General features: G+C 41.7%; 1 protein-coding gene across 6 annotated transcripts; it reads left to right on the plus strand.

The window, feature by feature from the left end:
* Positions 1-11,118: 11,118 nt before the first annotated feature.
* Positions 11,119-22,497, plus strand: ZDHHC4 (zDHHC palmitoyltransferase 4). Of its 6 annotated transcripts, none has more exons than XM_079122026.1 (8): positions 11,119-11,193; positions 11,754-12,237; positions 12,560-12,684; positions 13,401-13,474; positions 14,066-14,244; positions 16,093-16,218; positions 18,189-18,433; positions 22,132-22,497. In XM_079122026.1, the coding sequence occupies exons 2-8, from the start codon at positions 12,156-12,158 to the stop codon at positions 22,420-22,422; spliced, it is 1,122 nt and encodes a 373-aa protein (XP_078978152.1). In that variant the 5' UTR covers positions 11,119-11,193; positions 11,754-12,155; the 3' UTR covers positions 22,423-22,497. The 6 variants fall into 6 exon arrangements, with proteins under 6 accessions (XP_078978152.1, XP_078978155.1, XP_078978157.1 ...); XM_079122029.1 differs by having other exon boundaries at positions 11,754-12,200; XM_079122031.1 differs by having other exon boundaries at positions 11,754-12,053.
* Positions 22,498-22,838: the final 341 nt, after the last annotated feature.

A 22,838-nucleotide genomic window follows, 5' to 3' on the forward strand; every position in this document is an offset into this window, starting at 1 on the left:
CAACTGTTAAAATAAATTATACTTTTGAGTCAGGTGTCGTGGTGCACGCCTGTGTAATCCCAGCAGCTCAGGAGGCTGAGGCAGAAGGATCATGAGTGCAAAGCCAACCTCAGCAAGTTAGTGAGGCCCTAAGCAACTCAGTGAGACCCTGTCTCTAAATAAAATATATAAAAGGGCTGGGGATGTGGCTCAGTGGTCAAGGGCCCCTGGGTTCAATTCCAAAAAAAAAAAAAAAAAAGCAACAACAATAACAAAATACTAAATTATACTTCCATAAAGTTGATTTTTAAAAAATTTGAATTCTATGAGGGGTACATTCCTAAGTCCTATAGCCTATGGGGATGAGGAAAGTAACAGATGCTGAGCCAGACTCAATCTTGTACCAGGCAAATTTTAAACATTTATTATCTTATTCAATTATCACAACTCTCCTAACAAAGCCAGAACTGTTAGTCCAGTTTAGAGATGAGAAAACGGAGCTTCAGAGAGATTAAAGGACTTGTCCAAGGCCACACAAGCTCATGAGGGACTAAGGCTGTGTTTGTGCCTGGCTCCAGAGTTCATGGACTACCCAGAACTCCCTGCCACTGTGAAAAAATGAGAACTACATAAGGTGGTTCCTGGCTCCCAAAGACCTTTGTAATTACCTGAGCAATAGGAGCATCTGAGAAAGAGCCCCTAAATCCCTTGGAATTTCCTGTGTGATAGAAGCATCTTTTGTCCTAATGAGATGACTCCTGGTGGGCTCCTTGATAGCTTCAGAATGGGGGCTGGTTGCCAGGGGAACCAGCCAGTTGATTAGAGGGTTGGAACCTTTAGTCCCAACCCCCAACCTCCTGGCAGAGGAGAAGAGCTGACAATTGACTTCTTCACTGATGGCCAAAGATGCTGTCTAACCATGCTGACAGAATGGGGCCTCCATAAACAACCCAACGGAAGGCTTCAGAGAGTTTATGGGTTGGTGGTGGACAAAAAAACATCTTCATGCTGCGAGGGTGGTACACCCTGGTTCCAAGGGGACAGAAACTGTCCTGCTTGGAACACTTCCAAACCTCACTCTGCATCTCCTTGCTTGGCTGTTCACTTGTACCTCCCCACTTTTTGTCTAATACGTGTGTGTGTGTGTGTGTGTGTGTGTGTGTGTGTGTATTACAAAAAAATGTAATAGTTGTGGCGGATGACACATAATAATTGCACAAAATTATGGGTATTTGTCTCCTTCAAAATATGCTTTGTAATAAATTGGCAATGATAAATGTTCCCCCAAGTTCTGTGAGCTGCTCTTGTAAATTAATTGAACTCTGGGAAGGGGTTGTGGGCACCTCTAGTTCACAGTCAGTTGGTCAGAAGTATAGGTGCTGACCTGGCCCTTGCAATTGGACTCTGAGGTGGGGCTGTCATGCGGGACTGAGCTGTTGACCTGTGGGATCTGACTTTAACTCCAAGCAGTGTTCAAGATCAGGGGACACCCAGCGGGTGTCTGCCGGAGAACTGCTTGGTATGGGAAAACCCCGGCCAGCTCATCAATGGTCTATGTTGAGTATTGAACTGAGTTGTCCCACCTCACAGCCCTTGGCGGACTCTGAGTCAGGTAGGTAGTCTTCTCTTGACCACAGAAGAAAGCACACGCTGTACTCCCGTCAGGTATTCTTCTCATCCTCCATGTTCCGCCATCTTGCCAGCAGGTGGAGGGAGGGAGGCCAAGCCAGCAGGGTTATCTGCAAGTGTGGAAGAAGGAACCCCTGGAGAGCCAGGGGGGATGCTATGGAGACAGGTTGGTGCCTCAGACTCAAACATCAGCAAATCCTAGAAACTCAACCCCCTACTTTCAAATTATAACCAGAAAACACCCACTTCTCTGACTTCTGCTGTCACCACTGTGGTACCAGCTGCCACCATCTCTGTCAAGGACTGGTTCCTTGACTTCCTCACTGGTCTTCCCTTGCCCCCTGCAGTCTATTGTCAACACAGCAGCCAGAATGAGCCTTTAAAGGAAAAATCAGAACCTATCTGCTCAGTTTAAGACCCTCCCCATTCCTTCGGTCCTCATGTGACCCACCGGTCCCCACCCAGTCAGGCCCTTTTACCTCTCTGACTTTCCCTCATCACACCACCCTTTGTTTGCTTGCTCCTTGCACAGGCTGGCACATTCCCACCTCAGGGCCTTTGCACTGGCTCTTCCCTCTGCCCAGATGTTTCTGCCCACATCCGCAAGCCTCTCTCTTCCCATCTCGCCGTCTTAGTTTAGAGGTCTCCTGTTCCTGCAGCCTCCCCTCAGCCTCCTGTCCTCCCTTTCTCTGCTTCTGTTTCTTCACGGCACTTCTTGCTGTGTGACATGCCACACCACACTTCCTACTGTCTTACATTAGAGCCCAGGTTCCCGGAGGGCAGGGATTACTGCCTGTTTGCTCATTGCTGTACCTGTAGGACCTAGAGCAGTGCTTGGTGCATCATGGGTACTTGATAAGTATTTGTTAAGTGGATCCATTAACAAACTCCCCATTGAGGGTCCACCCACCCCCAACAGAAGGAAGCAAATTCTCCCTTATGGGGGATGAATCCAGGCCATCCTAAGTCATCCTAAGGAAATCTCAATAACAGTGCCCCCACCCCCCGTGTGGCACAGGGTAAGCATTGTTTTGTGACTATTATTATAATCACTAAATGCATACTAGGCAAGTGCTCTACCACCGAACCACAACCCCAGCCTGCAAAATGTTTTTCAAAATGAACTTTTTGCTGGGCTTGGTGACCATGTGCCTACAGTCCCAGGTACTAGGGAGACTGAGGCAGGAGGATCACTTGAGCCCAAGAGTTTGAAACCAGCCTGGGACACAGGGAGACCTCCATCTCAACAAAACAAAACATAAACAACAGAAAAATTGAGAGTATTTTTAGTTTTTCATTCATTTGTTGAAGGACATCTTGGTTGTTTCCAGTTTAAGGCAATTTGGAATAAATCTGCTATATAAATATTCACATGCAGACTTTTGTTTAGACATAAATTTTAAAATCAATAAATCAAGCAAAACCTAGGAGAATGGCTGCTGGATCATATAGTACGTCTATTTTGGCTTTGTACGAAACTTTCAAACGCTCTCCAAAGTGGTCCTACCATTTTTTTGGTACCTTCCTATCAGCTGCTCTGCATTGTAGGCAATTGTCATTATTAGATTTTTTTTGAAGAGGGTGGTTAGGCATTCTAATAGGTATGTTAGTGGTATCTCATTGATGCTCATTGATTAAAAAAAATTTTTTTTTTGGTACTAGGGACTGAAATCACAGGCACTTTGCCCTGAGCCACATGCCCAGCCCTTTTTTATTTTGAGACAGGGTCTCACAAAGGTGCTTAGGGCCTTCCTAAGTTATGAAGGCTGGCTTCCATCTTGTGATCCTCCTGCCTCAACCTGCCAAGTCACTGGGATTATAGGTGTGTGCCACTAGACATGGCGAGTTATTTATATATTCATTTTTTTTTTTATTAAAGATGAGGTCTCACTATGTTGCCAAGCTGACCTTGAACTTCTGGGCTCAAGCAATCCTCCTGCCTCAGCCTCCCTAGTAGTCGGGACTACAGGCATGCCACGATGCCTGGCTCATTAATGTTTCAATCTGCCTTTTCCTAAAGATGTTGAGCTCCTTTTTATGTATCTGTTTGCCATCTGTCTGTCTTCTTCGATGAGGTGTCCATTAAAATTTTTTGAATTGTTGAGTTTTGGGGCTGGGGATATAGCTCAGTTGGTAAAGTGCTTGCCTTACATGCACAAGCCCCTGGGTTCGATCCTCAGCACCACAAAAAAAAAAAAAAAAAAAAAAAAAAAATTGTTGAGTTTTAAGTGTGTGTGTGTGTGTGTGTGTGTGTGAGAGAGAGAGAGAGAGAGAGAGAGAGAAAGAGAGAGAGAGACCTTCATTCAGTATATGTTTTACAATTATTTTCTCCCAATAGGTGATTTGTTTCTTCATTCTCTTAACAGTGTTATCCACAGAGCAAAGGTTATCAATTTTAACAAACTCAAGGTCATGTAGATTCCCTCCTAATATTTTTTTTCTTACAAACTCTGGAAAATACCTAGCTAACCATGGTACCCTGTTAAGAATATCTTGAAGTTGGTCGGAGAAGGGTCTTTTTTTTTTTTTTTTTTTTTTTTTTTTTTTTTTTTTTTAATATACTGAGGTACATTCCCAGCCATTTTTATTTTTATATTTTGAGACAGGATCTCCCTAAGTTGCCCAGGTTGACCTTGCACTTGGGATCCTCCTGCCTCAACTGTACAAGTCAATGAGATTACTCGTGTGTACCACATGCCTGATTTGAGAAGGATTTTCCCCCACCTTAAATTATCCACAGAAATATGACCAAGAACATCACAAAATGGACCCTTCTTGGCTGAGGCGTGTCCCAAATTTATGTGTTGAAACCCTGAGCCCCAATGCCTCAGCATGTGACTGTATTTATGGACAGGGTTTTTAAACAGACCATTAAGTTAAAATGGGGTCTTGTGGGTGACCCCTAATCTGATAGGATTGGTATTCTTATAAGAGGAGAAAATTTGGACACAGGCTCACGCAGAGGGAAAAACCATAGGACGACACTGAGAAGATGACCAACACCAAGCAGAGGCCTCAGAAGGAACCAGCATGCCCACACCTTGATCTCAAACTGTGGCCTCCAGAAAGGGGAGGAAATAAGTCCTATAAGTGACTCAGTCTGTGGTATTCGGTTATAATGGCCCTAGTAGATGAATGGCCTGCCATAGTGAAATTTTATCTGAATATGGCTAAAAGGCCCTCCATTCAGGATGTGTTGAAGGGCATGGTAAAGAGACTGGCTGATGAAAGCAGACAGGGATTGATTGGGGGAAACCCAGACGTTGGTTTAAAACTGGCTGGCGTCTCGCTCTCTCCCTGCCAAGTCTCCCCTGACACATCCAGCCACTCAGGCCTGAGGAGATGGAGTCCAAGCTGAGGATTTATGTATTGCAGTCACGCCCTCCTGCCCAGTCTGTGTGTGTCTGCTTTGTGCCCTCAAGACCTTGGATGACAAAGAAAGGGGGCTGGGTGACAGTCTTCAGGAGCGGGGCAGTGGGTTGGTCCAGACGACTGCCATCCTCATGACCGAACCAAGTTGACCAATGACATAATAGCATTTTGAGGGCAGGTCTGATGGGTGGCACTGAGTCATGCTCTGGCTTTCACCAACAACTTGGTAGTGTATTAGTCAGCATCATTAATGCTAGCGGTTGTAACAAAAGCCTCCAATCTCAGTGACTTCACATAACCAAGTTTCCTTTATCACCTACCTCACAGTCCAGTGCTGGTCCATGAACCTTGATGTTGGCCTCTCTGAGCACTTAACTTTCACCACAGCGTGGGATCAGCCCCCTGGCACACCTGGCTTTACCTTGTGTTTCTTATGTGAATTCTCCCTTTGTCTTCTTCCCCTCCTCCACTCACTTTAAAGTTGTTTTATCTTATTTTCTACACCTGTGTAAGCCACCCCCAATCCTGCCTGGAATAAGAGAAAGTGAAATAAATAAGTGTAGCAAACAACATTGCTCCTTCTGCCTCCAGTAGTCAAGTTAGCTTTAGAACCTGGTGGATGAGTCTACAGGGGCAGGATGGCAGGGTACCTTGCATTTCCCTAGGGACATTTCATGGAGTCCATGGAAGGCTCATTCTAGGCCCCTTCCATTGGTCTTACCTGTTTGCACCTCCCTGGAGAGACCAGAGTGAACTTCTCTTTGGCTTCTACAGTGCCCCTCTTCCCTGGTTCTTCTGCTTTTTGACCATCTGAACTTGGTCTTTGCCAGCTCCTCCTTTTTTCTGCACTCTGTGAGCTTGGAGCATCTCCACCTCTTCTCTCTTTACACTCTCTTGCTCCTCCTAAGGAATCGCATCCTCCTGCGGTGACCTTGGACCACAGTGCGGCTGTGACTTCGTGGATAAAATTTCTTTCCCCAGCCTCTGAATGCACATTTCCTTGAACCTGTACCAGGAGGTGGCTGCCAGGAAGGGATTTTATTAATAGCTTTGCCTTTGAGTCTGGGAAGAGAAGGACACCTAACAAGTTACTGCCAGGCCCCAGAGCATTCCACATTTTCAGTGTTATACCTTCATCCATCCTGGGCTTAATCTTAACTTTTGGGGGACATTTTTGACATATTTCTCTCATCATTCCAGACATCACCACTTGTTAGATGCCCACTTTTGATGGCCTACCCAGCATCCATGCTTCTTCCTAGTATCACCCAGGCCTCTCCGAAATTCTCTCATTCCCTGAGCAGCTCATGTGCTGTGGGAGAAACTATCTTCCCTGCAGCTTCAGCAGGGGACCTTGTTCAACTCAAGCTAAGTGGTACATTCCATTTTCTGAACCTATCATTGGTTCAAGAATAAACCTAGGACCCAAGACAGTCCAGTCAAAGTTAATCTCAGCACTCCTACTTGGAATGCTAGGGTAGACAACCTCCGGTTCTCCCTTCATTGGATATGAATATGGAATCATGAAGCAACAGCAGTGACTGGCAGTCATTTTACCAGCAGGAGGAAGGCCGGTTTGGGAATGCGGTTGATACTTCCCTGGCTGAGTGAGGAACAAAAAAAAAAAAAAAAAACCAGCTCTGTGTTTGATGATGTCATTAAGTAGCTGATTCAGACCATTCTTGAAGTCAGATTGTCTCTGGACATTCCAGTGGCAGAGGACAAGAAATCTTCTTTGTTGTTTAATCCATTTTGAGTTGGGTTTACTATTATTTGCAACACAAAATGTCATGATATGCCAAATCTCTTGCACCAGAATTACTTTTTGCTGTTTTTCAGTGTTGATCATATTTGTTAATGCTGAGGATAGCATCTACAATATTACAATCAATATTTATTCAATGTCCTTTAGGTGCATTATCTTATTTAACCCTTGTAACAATCCTTTGAGGTAGATCCGCTTATCCTTACTTGTAGATGGAAGAAACTAAGGCTCAGAGAGGTAGAGGAACTGGTTTAAGGCCTCATGGGCAGAAGAGATAGCCAGGAAGCCTGATTCCCAAGTGCACAGTTTTAACCCTACATGACTTCCCATGCAATATTTTCATTCTGCCTCGCTTCCTGGAATTACATTTCTGTTTGTCCTTAACAGAGCTCAGTGCCAGTCCTGATGCACTTAATGTCAAACATGTTAATAAGTTACATGACTCTGTACACTACCTAGAAATTGCCATTCATTTCTTCCCCACAACTGAGTGCAGCATTTACAATGCTGTGCCTTGTCCTTCTTCAGCCTCATTCTGAAGAGAGACTGCAGCTGATGGGGGCCAGAGTTATAGCATTCCAGACAAGGAACGCTGAGCCGTGCCAGTTCAGACCAGTTCAGAAATGAGTCAGGAAGTGGAGATTCTGCCCTGACCATTCCCTTCCCGTGGTGACAAAGCACATTGCTTTAAGGGACAAAATCACAGTAGCAAAGGCAAGTGGGAATTCTAGAGTGTGAGCTGGGCATCCATACATTGTGCTCCAAGTCAGTTAATGGCGACACACTGTGGCGCCACCTACTGGCCAGATCACTTTTCGTTTTAGTATTAGTATGATACAGATTGCCTTCCAGTATGATTTATCCTTTTTCTTTCATTTAGCACATTTTTGGGCATCTACTATGAGCTAGGCACTAAAATAGTTACTACTGGCATAACAGTAAGCCAACACACGTCCATTTTTTGCCCTCCAACAAAACTACTTTTGTAAAATCCTTCTTTTTTTTGTTTCTCTCTTGCAAAATTCTCACCACCAACAAATCACTGTAAAGGAGCATCTTGTATTATGTGACTATTGCCAAGAGTAGCTCTAAAGTCCTGTATCCCATTTCCAAAGTATTGGAAAAGTCATTCCCTCGGGGACAAGAGAGCATGGTGCAAAAGGTGATTGATCCCGTCAACTGATCTTGCAGCAGGTAAAAAAATGATACCACAGGTTTAGTTTCAGGCTGACAGGAAGGTTCAGGAATGCTCTTACGAGGGATTATTTGCCACGTGCATCAAAGGTGATACAATCCTTTCTATCACACTTGAATTAAGTTTTTCGGTTTAGGCTTAGTGTGTTTTCTTCTATGCTGCTTATAAAATAAAGGCATCATTATTTGTGATTGGAGGCTTTGAAGAACAGAAAGGAAAAATAAAATGCTAGAAGCTCTTGATTTTCAGGAACTAACCAACCATTGAGAGATTCATCTTGAGTTTTGTTTGTTTTAGTTTTCACAGTTCTAGGGATGGAACCAAAGACTCACATACTGGGTGAGCATTAGCCCAAGAGGGGTTGGGAATCTATAGGGCTGGGGATGTATGTAACTCAGTGGTAGAGTGCTTGCTTAGCATTTGTGAGGTCCTGGGTTTGGTCCCTAATACTGAAAAATAAATAAAAAATCAACAAATAAAGCTATACATATGCTAATTGCAAAACTACCCATAGCATTAAAAAGTATAAAATAATACAAATGTACAACAATAGGAGAATGTTAAGTTCATTAACTGTAACTAAGTAATAAATATAACTATCTTGTTAGATGAAAAATACTTGTGATAAACTAAAAAAGTTCAAAATTGTGCAGATGCTGATTACAAATATGTAAACCTTATAAGTGAATATAAAATTTATATTTTTGTATGTATATAGGAATACTCAGTAATAAAGTAGAAGCTAAGATATATAGTCTTTTTTCTTTGCTGTTATTTGTATATTTCTATACAATTTAAAATGAGTTTAAAAGGAAAAGCAAGTTGGGGGAAGACCTGGGTGGCTACATGTTTCTGTCAGGATTGGGATATTTTCAGTTCCGAGTTACAGAAAACATAGTTCAACATGGTTTGAAGATGGCTAATCTAACTAGAAAGTCAAGAAGTTGAGGAAGCTTCAGGCATGGTTCGTTCAGGGCTCTGGTTCCATTTCTTTGTGCCTCTCTAGGTCTGCCCTCCCTACCATGATGGCTTCATCCTCATGTTGGTCTCCCCTGTGGTCCCTCAGTGAGGGATGTAAGGCTTCTGATTTCTTTCTTTCTTTCTTTTTTTTTTTTTTTAACGTCTTTATTCACCTGTTCGGGAGAGGAGGCACCACTGAAGGGGAATTCCAGCTTCATTTTAGTCTATTCACTCACATTCCAAAGACTTGCCATGCCTGACTGACTTTTGTTTTGAAAATTATTGTGATGAGACAGTGGGATTATCCTGATTGGCTAAAACCAATTAGGACCCACCCCTAGATCTGGGGGTCGCTTCAGCACTACCCAAAAACCATGGGAAGGATGTAGCAGACATGTTGGGTAGGAAACCTGTGTCCACTACTCTTCAGTGCAGAAGATTGTCATGAAAGGCAGGAATGCAAGTAAGAAGGCAGTGGAGAATTTAGTGGATAGTGTCTTGGATAAATACATTAACTGTCTTTCCCTTTTAGGTTATAAAAATTCAGATTTTTAAATGTGCTTGGAACACTGGAATTCACAATTCTTTGATTTGTGCCAACAATTCTGTGGTAATATAAATAGCTAATTCCACTTAAAATAAAACAGACTACTCCACTTTGTCACTTTGGGAACCCTGGCTGATGAGCTAGGTCAACCAAGTAGCAATGCATGCAATGTGGTAAATACACTGCAGTGTTGGTGTGAAAAGATAAAAAACAAAAACAAAAACAAAATACTAAGTGAAAAAAATATGGAGAACATTTAAGATGCCATTTCTGCAAACGACAATAAATAATACATTCACACATTATACTAGAAAGTAAACTCTATGAAGGTTCAGAGATTTCTTCTTTTGTTTATTGCTATATTCCCAGGGCTTAGAATAGCACCTGGCACACATTTGGTACTCAATATCTGTGTTAAAAATGTACCTGTGTTAAAAATGAATACCTATGTATAAATTCATAGAAAAGGCTTTGGAGTAAAAGTAAGTCCATCAAGGGTCTGGAATTTGGGAAGAATGTTGGTAAAGGAAGGTTTTTGTTTTTGTTTTAGATAGTTTTGACTCTTTCACAGGGATTACATGTAGTATTACCTGCATATTTTCTAAAAAGAAAGACAACCCAGCACAAAATACAATAGGTGATCAGGTCAAGATTCAAAGTTAGTCTGAACTGAAGTCATCTAAAGAAAAGGAAAAGTCATTTTAAAAAATGAAGTTCTGCATTTATGAGCAAGAAGAAAACAATTCAAAATATTTAACCACCAGCTACCAGCTCAGTGTTAATCAACGAGGTGAAATCAGCTGGAGACATGGATGAAATCTAGCCCCAACTCTGGATGTGATATTGGGCTTTATCCATTACCAGTCTTCCCTGGTCAAGGCCTTGAATAAAATGTATTCAATAGGTGCTCAGCTCGGTAAGGAGTTAAAAAAAAAAAAAAAAAAAAAACATGGAGGTGGGGATAGAAATCAATAAGCTGGGTCAGGCAGCAAAGACAAACAGGAAAAGGGCTTTGAGCCCAGTGTTTGGAGACCAGATATTTTTCCTCAAAGGAAGGACAGACCCGGCTCAGGTTTTCAAAGGCATCGAGAATAGACCGCTCTCAGCAGATCTGGAAGCGTTCAGAGCTAAGGAACACTCCACAGGGGCCTTCTCGATGCTATGTTTGGAAGCAGCTCTGCTCGCCCCAAGACTATCTATCATCAAAGCGGCCTTCTCTTTCATCCTTAAGGCTTATGGTCCAGCACTTGTCACTGCCCCCAGGGGGAGGATGCTCAGAGCTATACAGAGACAGCAGGAGCAAGGATAGGCGAGGAGCGGAATATGACCCATATTATGCCTTCTGCGGTGGAAGATGCTGGAATGGTTCGGACAGATCCTAGTGGTGCAGCTGGCTGCGAGCAGGCTGCCCGCCACGAAGGCACCGTAGTAACATACTGAGCCCCCAAGCAAGGCCGCCGGGGCCCCCTGCTCGACCGGGAGCCGGGCCACGGCTGCGGCGGTCCGGACCGATTCACAGCCCGGCGTCCTCCCGCATCAGACCCACGACAGTCCTCTCGTAAATCTACAGTTTCTAAAATTCCACTACCCTGGGCGACCAGAGTCCGGCACTCCACAACCCACGGCCACCGCTCCTACTTCCGCCGGAAGTCGGCCTTGCTGCGGGCGCTGCGATGACGTCACGCGTCCGCCGGAAGTCTCCCGAGGGCGCCGGCTTGTTGCTGGTGCAGTTGGTGGAGGCTGGGGGTAAGGTTGCCTCCGTGGGGTTCTTTGTCATCCCTGTTGGCTCCGGGCAGTCGGTCCCCATTTTTAGCCTCCCGCTTCTTCCTTGCGTGTGGGAGTGCCGCAGTGCTACCTCCATTCCACTCCGGCGCCCCCGCGTCTCTTCCAAGGCCCGCTCCCTGTGTTCCTCCAAGTTGGCTGCCACCTGCCCCCGCTCCCGGGCCCCACCTGTCCTCTCCCGGGCTGCTACAGATCCGCCCCTGTCTCCTCCGAGCCTGCCGCACCCTCCCTCCCCCTACGCAGGTTCGGGCATCCGGGGAGAGCCCCGGTCAGGGCCATAGAGTTCTTAGCCTCGCTCGGTCTGGTCCCAGTGTGGGTGCCGCAGGGGTAGAATAGCGAGGGCTAGACCCAAGGCTCCTGGCCTATTTCTTCCTAATTAGCGGTTTCTTCATAAGTCATTATCACTCGTTCACTCCTCGGGGGTTCAACATCCCCTACTTGCAAATCCTTTTCCACAATGCATTCCGCTGCCAACTCCAACACTTATCTCATTATGCCAGTATTGAACCCATCTGTCTTTGCAGTCGGATCCGACCTCCTGAAGGAACCATGTGTCCTGCAGTTTTGATTGCTGCCTGTTGTACCAGGAGCACACCACTGCCGAAGCGGATCTGCTATCTTAATTCTCTGTGAATTTTTGGAAAGAGGAATGCCAGAGCTGCTGACTGAAAGAGCATACAATCAATAGAAATATGTAGGCGGGAGACATTGAATTACTTCATGAGTGCGAATTGCTGCTTTTTGTTTCTTGTGATAAGAACGGTTTCTGGTTTGATTATCTCAGTTTGAATTCTGGACCAGAATCCTCTCTGCTCAGAGCTAAAGTAGCCATTTCCAGTTTCTTGATAGGTCCATGTATCGACTGTTTCTTGTGGGTTGATCCCTGACAATTGTGGCCACTGACCTGGAGGGATGCTTCATATAACATGATACCTGATGCTGGGTACAGGCCTCCTGACTTCTTCCAGGAGGTGCTTGTTTGGATGATGATGTCATCAGATTTTGGGGGTACTTTCTGTATCTATGTGAATAAGGAAGTAAAATAAGGATTTGTTGCTGTGGGAAAGGAAGGTGTATCCATATTTTTTTCACTGTATCTTGGAACTTGCAGGCAGGAAATGCCTCTGCAGGAAATGCCCAAAAGGCAGGCCACAGTGTTCATCTTGAAAGAGAGAGCTCAGGACTATCTAGGAGGCCCCTGTGAGAGCCTCTGTAGAGCTCTGTGGCATGTGCCTGTTTTGGGAGCCATTTAGGGAGTTGATGTCTGAGAATATGTGCCATGGAATAAATATCCGTAGTAGCTAGTCATACTCTTTCTGTTCCTTTACAGCCCCCAGGATGGACTTCCTGGTTCTCTTCTTGTTCTACCTGGTGTTCATGCTGATTAGTGTTGTTATGATCTGCATCTGCTCCAAAACCCATCGTTTGAAAGGTCTGGTCCAGGGAGGAGCACAGGTAACAATGATCTTTTGAGACCACTGAAGTTTGAACATGGCCCTAGTATAAAGGACTCACTGGTTTCTCAACAGGACAAGAAAGAAATGCTATTTAAATTAATTGGTTTATTTAGTCTTTCGCTTATGGCAGTTTAGTGTATTCCAAGTGTTATCTCTCCATTTTTGTTTTTGTTACTGCTGAAAGTAATCTTGTGATGATGCTTTGAGATAAGATAGTATTCTCAAGGTCGGCTCTTAAATTCTGGATGTAATGCCTGTAATTGGACATAGATGTGAGCAGAATCCTTCTGGAGGTATTTGATGGGTGAAACTGGGGGATGTATGACCCAAAAGCTGAACTTTGGGCTGCCTTCTCTTCTTTAGGGGTCAAAGTGAGCAAAATTGGGGCAAGCAGCCTATGGGAAGAGGTTGACTTGGGAGGGAACTGAGCTAATGCCTGGTGATCTGTGGGTGGAATGAACCCAGGACAGAAGAAGTAGCAGCCTTCACATCAGCATTCTCTGAACTTCTCTTCTACTTCCTTTCCTTTCTTTGAAACCCTGACAATTATCATCTTTGGGTTCCGGGTAGAAGTGGAAGAATTGGCATCAAAGGCAGGCCAGTAGAAGGAAGCCTATAAAAACTGCCAGTTGTATGTGGAGCATCTAAATTGTTTGTGAATTCAGGGGGGCAGGTGATAAATGAAACTGAACATTTTTTACTTTAAAATTTCAGATATGGTCCTGTATAATTCCAGAATGCATTCAGAGAGCTGTGAGAAAATTGCTTCATTACCTCTTCCATACACGGTATTAACAGTTCAGAGTTTAAATAGGATCCTCTTTTTTGTCTTGATTAATTGTTGCTACTCTGTAGCTTCAGGAAGCTCCTTATAGTTCACAGCATGGGAAGGATGCTGTAAGGATTGAAAGTTCTGGGTTCAGAGCCTCTACTCATGGATAATCTGCTTTCTGTTTCTGGGATTATTTTTGGGGGGTGGGGTGTGCCAGGGATTGAACTCAGGGGTACTTGCCATATCCCCAGGCCTATTTTTTTGTATTTTATTTAGAGACAGGGTCTCACTGAGTTGCTGAGCCGCTCACTTTTGCTGAGGCTGGCTTTGAAATCAAGATCTTCCTGCCTTAGTCTCCCGAGATGCTGGGATTACAGGCATGTGCCACCATGCCTGGCTTGACTCTGGGATATTAATGTCTACCTTAAAATAGATAAAGAGTGGGAAGGTATTGACCTGTATTTCTGTAAAAATACATGTGAAATGTTTTACCTGGTTTTTTGGTTAATTCTTAAAGGACATGGGTTGGCCTTTGGTTAGTTTCTTCCTTTTGCACAGTTTCTTTATGGAGTATCTCTATGAATAAGCTGTGCCTGTTTCCTTTCAGCAACTATACCTTCATTATCCTGCACCTGGTCTTGCAAGGGACAGTTTATACTGAGTATACTTGGGAAATATTTGGCTACTGTCAAGAGCTGGAATTCTCTTTGTATTACCTTCTTCTGCCTTATCTGCTGCTGATTATATGCCTGATTTTCTTCACCCTAACTTGTTTGACCAATCCTGGTAAGTCGAGGCTCTTAGCATACAGACTGAGACAACTCAACTGCTTTACTAATAGTGCTGCAAACAAGTAGTGGTTTCTCTGAGAAGTTTGCAAAGGATTTTATATGTCATGGGTTTATTTCCCGTGGGTTTTTTGTTTTTGTTTTTGTTTTTTTTTTTTGTTTGTTTCTTTGTTTCTGGTATGGAGATTGGACCCAGGGGTGCTTAACCACTGAGCCACATTCCCAGCTCTTTTTTGTATTTTATTTAAAGACAGGGTCTTGCTGAGTTGATAAGTGCCTTGCTAAGTTGCTGAGGCTGGCTTTGAACTTGCGATCCTCCTGCCTCAGCCTCCCAAATTGCTGGGATTATAGGTGTGTGCTACTGTGCCTGGCACTTTTCCAGTGTTTTCTATTTTTATTTTTATTTTTTTGTCTGGACTCCAGGGTTATTTAGAACTGCTCAATATTTCAATATACTTTTTTTTAGTGTATCTTACTTTTACTTAACTGCATGTGTGCAGAACATGTGGTCAGTATGATAATGTTTCCTTTTAAAATTTTTTTGAGACTTGTATTATGCTTGGGTGTGTGGTTAGTTTTTGTAAATGATGCATGTGTGCTTGAAAGAGTTTGTATTTTCTAAGTTTTTGGCTTGTTTGTTTTGCACTGAGGATTGAACCCAGGGGTGCTTTACTACTGAACTGTATCCACAATCCTTTTTATTTTAGTTTTTAATTTTAAGACAGGGTTTCACTAAGTTTTTGAGGGCCTCACCAAGTTGATAAGGCTGACCTCCAACCTGTAATCCTCCTATCTCAGCCTCCCGAGTCACTGGAATTAAAGGTATACAACACTGCATCCAGCAAGTTGTATTATATCTCTTGTTAAATTATGTTCAAATCTTTTATATACATACTATTTTTTGGTTTATTAGTTAGTTTCTGAAAGTAGTGTTATCTCATTCTGATGACTTTTCTTTGTAGTTTGTTAGTTTTTTCTTCACATATTTAAAAACTATTATGCACATACATATTCTTACTAAATACATTGTCAAGTTTAGAATTGGTATTAACCTTTCCTTGTGGATAATACTTCACAATCTTTTTCAACTTTTTTTTTCAGAATATAGCAAGCCTCTTTATCACAGCTAATGCTCTTTGCTCTCAAGTCTCTTTAGTCTGGTTTTAATTTTATTATATTATGTTTGATAATTTTTTCTTTTTTGTCCTATACTTTTACTTTATACTTTTAGGTCCTTGAAACACCAAATGTCCATCAACTGGTGAATGTGGTAAGATGTGATAAACCCATTCAATGGACTATTATTCAGCCATAAAAAAGAACTAGAAGCTGTGATTGTAGCTCAGTGGTAGAGCACTTCCCTACCATATGAGAGGCCCTGGGTTCCATCTGCAGCACTGCAAAACAGAACAAGAATGAAGTATAGATTCATGCTACAACCGTATGAACCATAAAAGCATTATGCTGATGAAAAAACCCAGACACAAAAAAACCCATAAATCATACAATTTCATTTATTTGAAGTATCCAGAAAAGGAAAACCATGGAGAAAGAAAATAAAATAGATTAGCAGTTTATAGGACCTGGGGACATTAAAAGTAGGAAGTGACTACTTTTTTTTGGGATGATTGTGTTCTAAAATTGACTGTAATAATCATTGTATAACTCTGAATATACTAAAAACCATTGAGTTGTATACTTTGAGTTTGTGGATTATATCTCAAAGCAGTTATAAAAAATGAATTACTTAAATACAGCAGTTTAGTTCCATTGTATTGGGACAGGCTTTGTGAATATCTAGTCTACCATATTGCATGAAACTGGCATCTGTCCTTTTCTTTTTCAGGCACGATAACAAAAGCAAATGAATTACTGTTTCTTCAAGTTTATGAATTTGATGAAGTTATGTTTCCAAAGAATGCCAGGTGTTCTACTTGTGACTTAAAGAAACCAGCTCGATCCAAGCACTGCAGTGAGTAAGGCTTTTGGGCTCCAGTGGACCCTTCCAAGTGCATGGATGGGGTTTATCTGTAAAGTGATGTTTCATGAATCTGAAAAGAGAGCCATTTGATCCCCACATGTGGGTTGTCTGCTCCTGTTGGAGGCCAGATTGTGGTTTCTTTCAGATGCCTGAGGGTAAGGTTGTGTGTTTTTGCACAGTGGCCACCTCAGCCCTAGGCATAATAGCCTCCTTTGCTATGGGAGAGATGCTTTTATGGGATGCTTGCTGTGTGCAGATTTTAACTCTGGCAAAGCCTAGTCTTCTAGGGAATGCCCAGGTTCTAGGCTGTTTCCTATCTGACAAAAATGAATCACAAATATGGTTTAAAATTTTCTAGTAACCATGTCAAAAAAGAAGCAATTACTTAAGTTTAATCATATATTTTATTTAACCAATATCCTAAAATATCCTTTTTTTTTTTTAATTTTTGGTGGTACTGGGCATTGAACCCAGCCAGATCTCATGCATGTTATGCAAATGCTCTACCTCTGAGCTCTCCCACAGCCTCAGGCCTAAAATACCATTTTAATATGTAATTAATGTAAAAATATTCATGAGACAGTTTATGTTTTCTTTTTCTTTTTTGGTACTTGAGTTAAACCTAGGAGTGCTTTACCACTGAGCTATAGCCCCAGCACTTCACCCCCGACTTTTTTTGGTACTGGGAATTGAACTTAGGGGCACTTAACCACTGAGCCACATCTGCAGCCCTTTTTTAATATTTTATTTAAAGACAGGATTTTGCTAAGTTGTTTAAGGCTTTGAACTCATGATCCTCCAGCCTCCTGAGCCACTGGGCTTAAAGGCATGTGCCACTACATCCAGCCTCAGTCCCTCTTTAAATTTATTTTGTTTAAATGTTTTTTTAGTTGTTGATGGACCTTTACCTTTATTTATTTGTATGTGGTGCTGAAAATCAAACCCAGTGCCTCACACATGCTAGGTGAGTGCTCTACCACTGAGATACAACCCCAGTCCCAAATTTATTTTTAATTTTTAATTTTTTCCAGTACCAGATTTCCAGACCAGGGGTGCTTTGCCACTTGCACTAAATCTCCAGTCCTTTTTACTTTTTTTTGCGGGGGGCGGTGGCAAGGTCTTGCTAAATTGATGAGGCTATCTTCAAACCCGTAACCCTCCTGCCTCAGCTTTCCCAATTGCTGAGATTATAGGCATGTGGGACTACACCTAGCTGTGTCCTTTTTTTTTCATACTAAGTCTTTGAAATCTGGGGTGTATTTTACTTTTATAGCACATTTCCATTCAGGTACTAAGTTCTCATTGGAAATTCTTGACCTATATTTAGATTTCATAAAATTTACAGTTGAAAGAGTAGACTCAACCACTCAAGCTATATCCAGACATTCTTAAAAGTTTTCCAGTAAGTGAATTAAATACCAAAACACTTTCTTTTACTGTGAATATCCACATTGACAAAATGGTTGATTTTTTTCAGAAGAATTGAGTTTAAAGTGAAGCCATCAGTTTTAAAACTGTATCTGGGCTAAGGATGTGGCTTAGTAGTAGAATGCTTGCCTGTCAAGCACAAGGTCTTGAGTTTGATTCCCCAGCACTGCAAAAATAAATAAAACTATACTTGTTCATTTAAGAAAGTTCATCAACTCTTGTGTTACCTCAGTATTATTCACATTGAATTCAAAATAGTATTGTATAATTTGAAAAACAATTGTAAAATTGTCAATATTAACAAAGTAGTCTTTCAAATTTTTCTTGCAGCTTTATTTCAGAGCTCAATACCCACACATGGCTAGTGGCCACTGTATTGGACTCCATAGTTCTAAAAGCTTGCTGATAGCAATTACCACTGCCCCAACTTCCTCCACACACTTTTATTGCCATTGGTTACTTTGTAAAAGTATATATGGTGTCATGTCTCATCAAGGACAAACCTAGTGTGTGGCTCCCTCTTTTCTGTGCAGGTGTGTGTAACTGGTGTGTGCACCGTTTTGACCATCACTGTGTTTGGGTGAACAACTGTATAGGGGCCTGGAATACCAGGTACTTCCTCATCTACCTCTTGACATTGACTGCATCAGCTGCCACCATGGCCATTGTGAGCACCATGTTTCTGGTCCACCTGGTGATAGTGTCAGATCTATACCAGGAAACTTACATTGATGACCTTGGACATCCCCAGTCTATGGACATAGTCTTTCTTATTCAGGTAATTATGCAGTGGATTTCTGAATTCTGGTTTCAGAATTGGAAAAAAGATGTTTCTTTTCCCTATAAAAACATGAAGATGTTCCTTTTCTTAAAAAATTGATATGGCCAGGTTTGGTGGTGCATGCCTGTAATCCCAGCAGCTCAGGAGGTTGAGACAGGAGGATGGAAAGTTCAAAGCCAGCCTCAGCAACTTAAGCAAGACCCTAAGCAACTTAGCCAGACTGTGTCTTAAAATAAAAAATAGAAAATAAAAACAGGCTGGGGGTGTGGCTCAGTGATTAAGTGCTCCTGGGTTCAATCCCTGGTACAAAAAAATTTTGTATAAAATTTGCATACCATAAAATCCACTCTTTAAAGTATATTCAGTGGTTTTAGTGTATTCACAGAGTTGTACACCCATTACCACTATATCATTTCAGAACATTTCATTATCCCCAAAAGAAACAACTTCTTCTCTCTTCCCTAGGCCCTGGAACACTTTCTGTGTTCACAAATGTGTTTTCTGGACATTTCATATACATGGCCTTTTCAGCTGACTTCTTTCTAGTAGCATAATATTTTCAAGCTTCATTCATGTTGTAGCATGTAGTACTTCATTTCTTTTTATGGCTGAATAATATTCCATTGTATAGATATACCACATTTTAGTCATAAGTTTATGGATATTTGGGTATTTCCACTTTGAGGCTATTTTTTGAAAATACAAGTTTTTGTGTGTTTTTCTTTATATATATATATATATACGTATATATATATATATACGTATATATATATGTATATACGTATATATATATATAAAGAAAGAAAGAGAGAGAGAGAGAGTGCACATGTGCGCATGCTCACTGGCTCATATAATAACTTTAGTTTTTTTCTACCTATAAAAATCTCCCAGGATGTATAATGTTAATGTGGGTTACAGTAAAGAAACAAAGTCAGAGGCAGCTCCAGATCCTTGCTCTAAATCATGACTTTTGTCCTCCACATCCGTCTCTCTGATCTTAAGCATAGGAGCACCCCTTCCAGCCTCAGTTTCCTTACCTGTAGAATGGGGATAATTGTAATACCTCTTAGGATTTCTATGAAAATTAAATGAGATAATGCCAGTACTCAAGAAATGGAAGTTTCTATTAACATGATCTTTTTTTTTTTTTTTTTTTTGGTACTGGGGATTGAACCCAGGGATTCTTTACCACTGAGCTACATCCCCAGCCGTTTTTATTTTTTATTTTGAGACAGGGTCTCACTAAGTTGCCTAGGGACTTGCTATATTACTACTTTTTTATCATTATGAATGTCCTGACATAATGCCTTAGTCCTGAATAAACCCAAACAGATGTCACCCTAATACTGAATTAAATATATTATTATTATTACTGTTATTATGGTACCAGAGATGGAATTCAGGGTCACTGTACCACTGGGCCACATTCCCCTTTTTATTTTTTATTTTGAGGCAGGGTCTCACCAAATTGCTAAGGCTGGCTGTGAATTTGTAAGTTAATATAGTAACTTTGTAATCATTTAAAGAACTGTTTTTCAAAGTGTCTGTACCATTTTACATCCCATAAGCTGCGTATGAAGGTTCACACTTAATAAAGACAGGTAATAAAGCCTGCCTTTAAAAAAAAAAAAAACAACAACTATTTTCTTTGTTTTGTTTTTTAAGGAGTTCTGGCTGAGTAACAAAGGTTTACCTTGAACTCTAGAGCCTCCGGCCCAAGCCATCCGAGTGTCGGAATCACAGGTGCATGTAATCACACCTATTTTTGTTTTTTACTGTAGCCATCCTGATGGGCATTGAAGTGGTATCTCATTGCAGTTTGATTTGCCCTTCTGCAATGACTAATGATGATGACTGTCTTACTACGTGCTTGTTGGCTATTTGTGTATCTTCTTTGAAGAAATGTCTACTCAAAACCTTTACCCATTTAAAAAATTTGGTTGCCTTTTTATTATTATAAGTGTTCTTTATTCTAGACTATTATGAGATAGATGAATAGATTTCAAATATTACCTCCTGTTCGTGAGTTATCCTTTCATTTTCTGATGGTTTTTGTTTTGAAAAAAATTTTTTTATTTTTATGAAGCTTGATTTTTTTTTTTTTCTCTTTGGGGAGTGGTGCTGGGTATTGAACCCAGGGACACTCAACCACCGAGCCACATCCTCAGCCATTTTTAATATTTTATTTAGAGACAGGGTCTTGCTGAGTTGCTTAGGGCCTTGCTCAGTTGCTGAAGCTGACTTTGAATTCACAATCCTCCTGCCTCAGCCTCCCAAGTCCCTAGGATTACAGGTATGCGACCATGCTTGATCCCAGCCCTTTTTAAAAGAATTTTTATTTTGAGACAGGGTCTTACTAAGTTGCCCAAGCTGGCCTTGAACTTAGATCCTATTGCCTCATTCTGAGTCACTGGATTTACAGACATTCACCAGTGCCCCCAGTTCCAACTTCATTCTTTAGTATGTGAATATTCTGTTGTCCCAGCAGCATTTGTTGAAAAGACAATATTTTTTCAATTATTTCAGTGCTTCAGTCAAAATTCATTTACCTTAATGTGAGGTTGAAATCATTCCTTTATAAAGCTCATCCTTCCTCATCAGATCTGTGTCTTCTCTTTTAGCTTCAGTTAGGCAGTCGCCCTCATCAAGAGTTTTGCTGAATGTTTACTTCTCTTCTGACTTTCGAAAATATTGAACTTTTTTGAAGCTTTTCATCCTGCTTATTAGAAAAATAACTTATACAAATTTGGGTAGTCCGAATGCTATTTTTTAAAATGAAAAATGAGTTACCCATTCCCCCAGCCCCAGTTCCACTTCCCAGAGGCAAACACTTTGATAATTTGTGTATATATTTCCAGGCTTTTTTCTGTGTATTCATTTGGCCATACACCTTCACAGAGTCAGTTGTTTTACACAAATAAGATTATATTTTGGCCAGGTGAGGTGGCACATGCCTGTAATCCCAGCAACTCAAGAGGTGGAGACAGGAGGATGAAAAGTTAGAGACCAGCCTGGGCAACTCAGTGAGACCCTGTCTCAAAATAAATGAAAAGGGTTGGGGATGAGCACAACAGGGTTCAATCCCCAGTACTAGGGGGAAAAAGATTACAATGCAGTCCTTGCACTTCACCTTTCTCATTGGGCATATATCATACACTTCTCAAAATCAGTACACAGAAATTACCTTGGTTTTTAATGACTTTATCATTCCATAGAGGTAACTATCCTAGAGTTTATTTTACTCTTCTTTATAGAGTAATATTAATGTTTCTTTTGAGAAGAGAGGCTCTTAGAGTCAGTACCACAGTGAATATTCTTGTGCATGTACTTTTGTGGTCATATTATTTTCAGACATGTTGATTTCTCTTGTTCATCTGGGTTTTATTTTGGTGCTTAAACTAAGTTCTATGTATGTTTGTTTTATAAAGTTTTAATTGGAATAGCTCTGTTTCCTGAATAGCCTTTCCCTCAGTATGAATACTTAATTCATTCCACAGTAAACGCATGGACACCAGGGTGATTCCTGACGTATTTGCGGGTGCTGATCATGGTTATTTGGGTTAGATTTGGATGCACGTAGATGAGCTGAGGCGGTGGCTCTGTTGTATCCATGGACTGGACCAGGGCTAGTGGGTGCTGACCTTCATGGATATCACCATTTACTTCCTAACATTCTGCATCTTCTTTGCCCTTAGTACCTGTTCCTGACATTTCCAAGGATTGTCTTCTTGCTGGGCTTTGTCATGGTGCTGAGTCTCCTTCTAGGGGGCTACCTATGCTTTGCTCTGTACCTGGCAGCCACCAACCAGACTACAAATGAGTGGTACAAAGGTGACTGGGCCTGGTGCCAACTCTGTCCTGTTGTGGTCAGGCCCCCATCAGCAGAGCCCCAAGTCTACGAGAACATTCATTCCCATGGGCTTTGGAGAAACCTTCGAGAGATCTTTCTACCAACTATTCCATATTCTGAGAGAAAGAAGAAATAAGAATGGAAAGAGTGTTACTGCCTTTTAAATGTAGTGTACATTTATTTATACATATGGATACTTATTTTCTCAGCATTATTTTGTTTTCACTGTGTTTATTAATCAGCTGTTGTGGTTCCTGGTGTGTATATAAAATGGGCTTTCAGTGGGGAAGAGAGAACTAGTGTTTACTGAGTGCCTGATCTTTGCCAGCTGCTGTGGCAGATATCCTGTTTGCTCATCTTCTGCTGGAGTTGAGCACCTCTGCGGTCCTGGTGTCAGGGACAAGAGATAACTTGTCTGAGTTCCAGGTGACAATGAGACCGTGCTGTGCGTGTGTGTGTCTCTCTCTCTTTCTCTCCCCCTCTCACCAGTCTAGGCATATGGACAAGGAGGGGCTGTACAGCCTTGCACCCTGATGTGCAGGGGTCTCAGTG

The sequence above is a fragment of the Sciurus vulgaris genome (assembly GCF_902686455.1).
Source record: "Sciurus vulgaris genome assembly, chromosome: 18".
Taxonomy (NCBI): domain Eukaryota; kingdom Metazoa; phylum Chordata; class Mammalia; order Rodentia; family Sciuridae; genus Sciurus; species Sciurus vulgaris.